This window comes from Lactuca virosa, chromosome 5 (assembly GCF_052849685.1).
Source record: "Lactuca virosa cultivar CGN04683 chromosome 5, Lactuca_virosa_CGN04683_v6, whole genome shotgun sequence".
In the NCBI taxonomy this organism is placed as follows: domain Eukaryota; kingdom Viridiplantae; phylum Streptophyta; class Magnoliopsida; order Asterales; family Asteraceae; genus Lactuca; species Lactuca virosa.
Genome location: NC_136430.1, coordinates 371,117,605 through 371,125,742, shown reverse-complemented (window position 1 = coordinate 371,125,742; position 8,138 = coordinate 371,117,605). Strand labels below are relative to the sequence as shown.

Below are 8,138 nucleotides of genomic sequence, written 5' to 3'. Positions count from 1 at the left end.
GGACCATGCTACTATCAAATCAAGTACATACCAATTATAGTTATGGGTTTAGACATCTAATCCAGCACAACCTATTATGGAATACCTCCAGAATGGCACGATCCCAAAATAGGAAAAAAGCAACAGAGCATTCAAAACAAGGGTCTCAAGGTTTATAATAATTTAAGGTAAATTATATAAAAATCTAGATTTACATACATCAAAAGACTCTGAACCTATTGACACTAAGATTCCATCCTTTTAGAGCTTATGAATAAGAGTTTTGTTGATGTGCCCAAGTCAACAATGCCATAAATAAGTTTTGTTTGAGTCTAACTTTGTTTTCTTATTTAAGTTATACTTGAAATATCCTTTTGATATGAACCATTTAAATCGATTTCATATATACCATTATTGGGACTAGTCTAAAAATAGAACACGTTATCTTTCAACACAAAGATGTTTTCAGAATCAAAGTCAAACTTATAACGAAAACCTTGTTCATACAAACGAGAAGTAGAGATAATATTCCTAGTTATACTAGGTACATAACAACAGTTGTTCAAAGTAAGATTCAGTCCATTTGGAAGCAAAAAATGATATTTTCCTATGGCTTTCACAGCCACTCGAGTGTCATTGCCAACATGAAGTTCCAAATCACCATCTCGGATTTCTCTAACATTCTTTAGTCCCTTCAAATCATTGCAGATGTTAGTACCACTTCCAGTATCTAATACCCAAGAATTAGTACGGAATGCATATAATTTAATCACATATATACCTGAGGTGCCAACCTGGTTGACCTTGTTCTTCTTAAGTTCCTCTAGGTACTTGGGACAGTTGCGTTTCCAGTGTCCCCTTTCATTGCAGTGAAAGCAATCTGAGTCAGCAGCACGCTTGGGCTTAGGAGTTGGGTTAGTAGCAGGAGGCTTTCCTTGACCCTTTCCTTTGCCCTTGCCTTCGTTGGCAGCTTTGCCTTTCCCCTTACCGGTATTACTACCGGTTTTCTTCATGGATATTTGACCCTCTCGGATCATCAACACTTGATTGTTCCCAGATTTCCTTATGTTTGCCTCGACATTCTTGAGCATGTTATGAAGCTCATTGACACTCCTCTCTCAGTCATTAATTGTGAATTTAATCACAGATTGGTTGAATGACTTAGGCAATGAGTCTCGAATAACATTGTTCGCTAGCCCATCCTCAAATGGGAATCCGAGGCGGGCAAGTTGCTCAACATAAGCTTTCATTTTGAGCACATGTGCACTCACAGAAGATCCCTCAACCATCCTGCAACCAATGAAAGCATTCAAGGTTTCAAACCTCTCTTGCTTAGCCTGAACTTGAAACATGAATCTAAGTTGTTCAATCATTTCAAATGCTTCATGAAACTCAAAGGTTTTCTGAAGTTCGGGAGTCATAGTTTTAAGCATGATGCAAGCCACTTCGGTCGAATCATTTACATGTTTTGCCTGAGCATCTTTCAATGCTTTGGCAGCATTGGTCGGGATTTCTTCCGAGATAGGTTCATCAAGGACATAGTCCTTTTTCTCAAGCTTGAGGACAATTCTTAGTTGTCTGAACCAATGAAGAAAGTTGGCTCCGCTTAGTTTTTCTTTTTCGAGGATGGATCGGATGGTGAGTGATGAGGGTGTTACAGTTGGTGTAGTCATCTACAAAATAATAAGATTCATTTTAATATCTTTGATACAATTGCTTTTAAAAATTAATTACCCTTCAAATTAAATTTTAAAAAGCTAAGTTCGACATCACCCAAAATAACTTGAGGCGGTGACCCACAACACAAGTGATTTTGTTGATCGGTAGGTTACGATAACCAATTACAACTCTTATGTAATTCTTAGATTTATGGGATCCAAAAAACATTACTCTGCTTTTAATTGCATGTTCATCCTATCTATGTCTCAAAACTCTTATGCTTAGGTGACCTTTATCATATAAGAAATTGATCAAATCATCCATTTAAAAAACATGCGAGTTATATTTCACAAATAATGGTTAGGTTACATTTATCCCACAAGTAAATATAAACTACCTTGACCATTTTTGACAACCAAATGAATAAGGTAACCCTAAAATCCACATGAATTGCACAAAAATTCCAAGTGATTTTTAAGTGAATTGCATATATTTGAGGTTTTGAAAATAAGGGTTTTTCATCAATGTTTAATTATTCTAGCATTTTAAAACATTTTGTATCATGAATGTTTCATGCATAAAATATTCCATGGTACACTTAAAATGTTCCAAAAATCATAAAGTTGAATTTATTTTATATACAATTTTACCGGTTAAAATTTATATTCAATTTAATTTGATGTTATAACGATTGGAACCGGTTTCTAACTTTTTAATAAAACAACCTTTTATTATAGAGTTATGGGGCTTAGATAAAGTTTAAAAAGAAAAATTAACCTTTTTATATCTTTAAAAGTTTGGCTATTTAAGAGTTTTCAAAAATTAAAATTCTTTTTTTAACAAAAACTAAATTTTTGACATCATATGTTGAAACTTTTACATAAAACTCTAAACCCCAAGTTTGATGTTATTTTTTGTGAAAATATTTTTAGCATGGCAAAGATATTTTCATACATAAAACATTTTATAACGACCAAAATAAACATCACAAGCATGCATTTTAAAGTGTATATACAAAGCCATTTTTCTAGGAATATTTATTGTGAGTCATCACAACAAATATTAAGTCATTTCGTAAAGGACTTAATAGAACACTTCAAGGTCTTCAAAAAGCTCCATGTCTTCATATCTTCATAAGATCTTCAAGCTCCATCTTGTTACATTTTTTTATAAAATAAAATACAACAAGTCTAAAAACTAATTTATTACATATAAAAATAAACAAATCACATAATACATAATATTTATCTATTACATCATCATATGAATAAATATCAACCATAAATGTCCTAATGGCTTGTGTATATACAACAAACATATCAAACATATCAACAAACAACTCTTTGTTTTTTCTAAGACAACTTTTATATAACCAAAATGCATGGGAAAATGGTTATATAAAAAATAAACACTTTTAACATCAAGTTGCCAAAGAAAACAAAAAAGAACATTTCTTTAGCCAAAACAAAATCCATGTTTGTTATCCAAAAACCAAAGATTATCATAACATGAAAAATCATTATAACATTTAAAAGATGGCTATGATACCATTGATGAGTTTTGTTACATAAAATAGATAGTATTTCACAAAAACGACCAACATAAGCTTCAAAATTTTCTTATAAATTTTGAGTTTACAACAGAACCAAGCCATCAAGGATCCTTTTAGAGAGTTTAGAATGAAGTCAAGGCAATTATAGGGTATTTAGAAATAACAACCTTTGAAGCCTTTGGACCCTCTTGGAATTAGGGTGTTGAAGAAGATGGAAATAACATGATGCTTGATGTTCTCTATATGTATCGACCACCAAGAATAAGGTACCCAAATAGCTAGATTTCTTCTTGTATGCCTTTGTTCTTTAATCATTAAGTTCTTAAACAATTAAATAATAAAAGGAAGATACAAAGTGACCACCAAAAGCCAAGTAAGAACTTCAAAAGTGGAGAACTCTTCTTGCTAAGTTGCTCTCGGATTTTTCAGAGAATAAGAGGAAGTAGAAGATTAATAACTAGCCACTTTTTTCATGCATGAAACCCTCTTTAAATACCCTATGCAAAGTAATCCCTTTTGAATATAATACTCTAAAGTATCATAAAGCATAAAGTAAGGGTAGACAAGGTATAGTGGCAAGACATGGAGGTTGACAAGCAACCTCCATGCTTGCTTAAATTTCCGACCATAAGGTCAACAAAATAAGACAAAAAGTTCATGACTAGCTTTGTTACCAAATGTGAATTAACTAACTAACTTGGTAGACCAAAGTATCCAAAAACTTGTGCATGACTTATTATATGATACCATATCATATAATTACTTGTTATTCGTTTCATTTATTATTTTTTCATAAAACAATAATTATTCTCTAATTAAATACAAGAGTTGAATTTATTTATTAATAACAAATTACTTAATAAATATTCAATAAGTACCAACTTCATTAAGGTGTGACCCTATAGGATCATATGTCATTAGCAATGTCACTCAATAATGATTCTTGAGCATATGGATCCAACAACTATAATCGTTAATCTTCGGAGTGATACGTATGTATAGATCAATATGGGGTTGACATCCCCACCTGCGGTTGCTAGCTACAACCTCGACTGATCAATCGAAGCAGGTGATAAGTGTTGGATTAGGTGTCTAAGCCCATAACTATAATTGGTATGTACTTGACCAGATAGTAGCATGGTCCATTTTGGGTTGCATTCACTGGAGCAATTTGATAGGAAGGATATTTGAGAAAGAGGTTAATTGTGATTTATTAATATATTATAAGAATAATATATTAATTGTGAAATCATATTATTTAATTGGTATTAATCAAGAATTAATTTAGAATAAATTTAGTGATCAAAAGAGACTAATTAAATTAACAGGGGTTGATTATGTAAATCAGTGATACATATAGTTTGGGCTAATGATCCATAATTGATTAGTGATGGACTAAGCTTATGTGAGAGTCCATGAAGTGTTAGTCCAAATAAATTATTAGATCAAAAGCCTAAGTGAATGGATTAGGGTTTACAAGTGACCCTTGGAATTCTACACTATATATGTAACCCCTTCAACCCTAAAATCGGGACTTGTGTTCCTTTGTGTAACCCTAGCCGATTTTGGTGGTTCCTAGCCACACTCTCATTGTCCTCCAATTGTTGGTGGTGTTTTGTGAAACATTTGAGGCATCACATTTGAGGTGCTAAGCTCTTGAAAGGCCAAGTTCTACAAGCTACAACAAAGAGGTAATCATCTAACTCGGTTTTATGTTTCAAATATCAATGTTGTATGCTAGTTAGGCTTCATGCTTTGGAAAATGAAAATTGCATATATAACTAGAGAAAACTTAGATCCAAAGCATTAGGGTTGTATGTGCACCAAATGAGTGTTATAGTACCTAAAACCTAACAGTGGTATTAGAGCCATGGGTGTTTTTTGTTATATAGATGCATTGGCTATTTGTTCAAAGTTAAAGAAAATTGAAATCTGCATTCTGACTGCTGGACTCGACGAGTCCCATGAGTGAACTCGTCGAGTTGGATCGTATGGTGATGAACTCGGTGAGTCCATGATCTGACTCAACGAGTTGGATCATCAGTTTGCAGTTTTTCGGGCTTTTTGGCCAGAATTGGATTAGGATCATTAGCATAAACTGTTTTGATTAATAAAAATCATTTTTATAATAAAGTAATGATTATCCTCATCCAATTCAATGATTATTGTCAAATTTCAAGATAATTACTTGATTTTGTGAAAAAAACTAATTATTTCTAGAATTTGAATCATCTTGCTATGTGAGTTGAATTAGGTCAAATTAGTAAAAGATAAAATTATATGATTATTAGTTTAAAATTTTGATATAAATGGCTTTGAAGAGTTAGAAAACTTGTCATCGAGTTTTGGAATTCAAAAGGTCTTGAAGAGTTACAAAACTTGTCATCAAGTTTTGGAATCCAAAAGGTTTTGAAAGGTTTCAAAACTTGCCCTCAAGTTTTGGAATTTAAGATTTAATTAAAAGTATTAATTTTGAAATATTAAATTCTAAAACCTAGTAATTTGAGAAGTTTCATTAGTGCACCTCTTGGTTTTGTAACTTAAAATTTAATTAAATAGCTTTAATTGTGAAATCTTAAATTTAGAACCTTGATGTTTTGAATAGTTCAAATTAAAAGAGAGAATTAATAAATCCATAATAATATGGTTTAAATTTGATTAAATTAAAAGTCTAATTTATAGTTTAAACCACCTACTATCTTAAAAATGTGAAATACGCCCTTATACTATATAAAAATTAAAAGTCTAATATATTATATGTATAAGTTAAAAGTCAATCTTACCGTTAGTAGGCCTCATTCACGAAGCTAGTCTATAAGGGGTGTTTAAGGAAGCGGCCTCTAAAATGACAACCATTGGGTATACACTCTTACCCACCGCACTCTTGACTGGTGGAGGGTCGTTAGCCGAACGGGTAGGATGGGACATTCTCATTAAAAGTATAATGAATATTTTAAGTAACTAAATGTCTTACAAATTCCCAATCTTAGTTACTTTAGGTAAAATGTGAATTTGATGCTAACCCATGAAATTGCACATTGCACCTTATTGGTTGTTAGTGGAGCATGTGTGGTTAACCGGCACACTAATCTAGGACTAATGTAGGATGACAATGGGTAGCTCGGAGATTATCATAGATCAATGGAGTGTGTGTGGTTAACCGGCACATTGATTAGGTGATAGATGTCTTCGAGGGTACCAAGCTAATTTGCATGGTTATTCACACCTTGTTTGTGATCCACGGTATCCCAGTCACAAACTTGAAGGGCATAAACGAGATTAAACATGCCATTGAAAATTTCAGTAAGTCTCAAAAGATCTAGGAATTTCATTTAAAAACCTAATTCATTTAAATTTCGTTTTCGTGGTAGAATCGGTAAATCGTGATTTAGCTACCGACAAATAGTTTGCAATTGGATTACGGCATCCCTCTTCCGAATTGTAAATTATTGTGTTGGGTCCTAGCCTTGATATTTTATTTGGATGTTATATTAAGGATTAAATCAGCTAAATTTAATTTCTCCCTTTTTGAAGATGTCTAGTTCTGACAACTATGGTCTTCCTGAATCTTTTGGAAAAAGCTTTCCATATGAAGATGATGTTCCACGTTTGGATCGTGGAAATGGAAACCATACTTCACTTCCTCCACCTCCTCCAATAGTTCTCCCGGACCCACGTGATCGAAGACTTGAAAAGTTCAAGATCACTCAAGCCCTATTGGCAAGCAAATACCAAGATGGAAAGTCTGTATGTGCTCACGTCTTGGAAATGAAGTTGCATATTGACAGGTTAGGAATGTTGGGTGTCAAAGTCTCGAGGAAACTGGCTGTTGACTTGGTTCTTCAATCACTTCCTGCGTCATATAGTGAGTTCATTAAGGACTACTATATGACAGACCACGACGTGACTCTTATTGATCTAACCTATTTGCTTATTGCTGCAGAATCAGCAATGATTTGGCACACTGATAAAGCAAATTTGATTGGAAGATCTACATCCAAAACTTCCATGGACATTGACAATGGCAACATTGGAAGTCCAGAAAAGCTTTCTCTTCCCAATGGAAAGGGATTGGCCAAGGTCAAACCGTTTGACCAAATGGTAAAAAGAAATGCTAAGTCTGGAATTGTCCCGTGTACCATTCCAAGAGAGTCTGTTTGCTTCTATTGCCAAGAGAAGGGGCATTGGTTGTGAAGCTTCCATATCTACCTGAAGGATCGCAAGGATGGTAAAGTCAAAATGTATGACTCTAATTCAGGTAAATCTATTATTTAACTCTATTAAGTTCCTATTTGTAGATTCTTAATACATGATGTAATGAGATTGCATTTTGATGTTTTGTAGGATCGAAGAAAAGAAAGGAAGCTTAAAGGAAGAGTGAGCTGAGTCTGATCGCGAAGAGATGGATTTCGATCGCATGGTTCGATGATCAGATTTTTGAGCTGCTACTTAGGCGTTATGATAGATTGCTTAGGAATATATTTAGAAACATAGTTTTCATTTGTATTTACATTGTAAGGACAAGTTTTTCGCACTTTTTTTTTATAAATAAAGAAATTTTGATTTATCTTATTTTAAGTTTCCTTGCAATGGCATTTGTGAAAATTGATGTTTATATGTATCCATTAATAGCAATGTTGAAAAATGTTTGCTTCTTAGTTGTATCAATTGTGGTAGTGTCATAATTTTCTAAGTAAGGAAAGATTCTCATCGCCCAAGTTTCAATTGTATAAAAAACTTGGAATCATATGATTTGAATCATGTGATGTATGAAAATCTTGATACTTGGGAAAATTGGAACTAATTCCTTATTTACATAAGTATGTAAGTCAAGTGAAAGATAAAAGGATCTAGTACACATTGATGTGAACTGGTCAGATCCACCAAAAAGGACGATAAAGTATATTCGTCATGATTTACTGAAAGTTCAGTAAATCTGATTATGCTT

At 33.1% G+C, this 8,138-nt stretch overlaps 1 protein-coding gene across 1 annotated transcript; it reads right to left on the bottom strand.

The window, feature by feature from the left end:
* Positions 1–1,097: 1,097 nt before the first annotated feature.
* Positions 1,098–2,044, bottom strand: LOC145113631 (uncharacterized). The gene is made up of 2 exons (XM_079049703.1): positions 2,036–2,044; positions 1,098–1,652 (listed from the first exon to the last, which is right to left on the bottom strand). The coding sequence occupies exons 1-2, from the start codon at positions 2,042–2,044 to the stop codon at positions 1,098–1,100; spliced, it is 564 nt and encodes a 187-aa protein (XP_078905829.1).
* Positions 2,045–8,138: the final 6,094 nt, after the last annotated feature.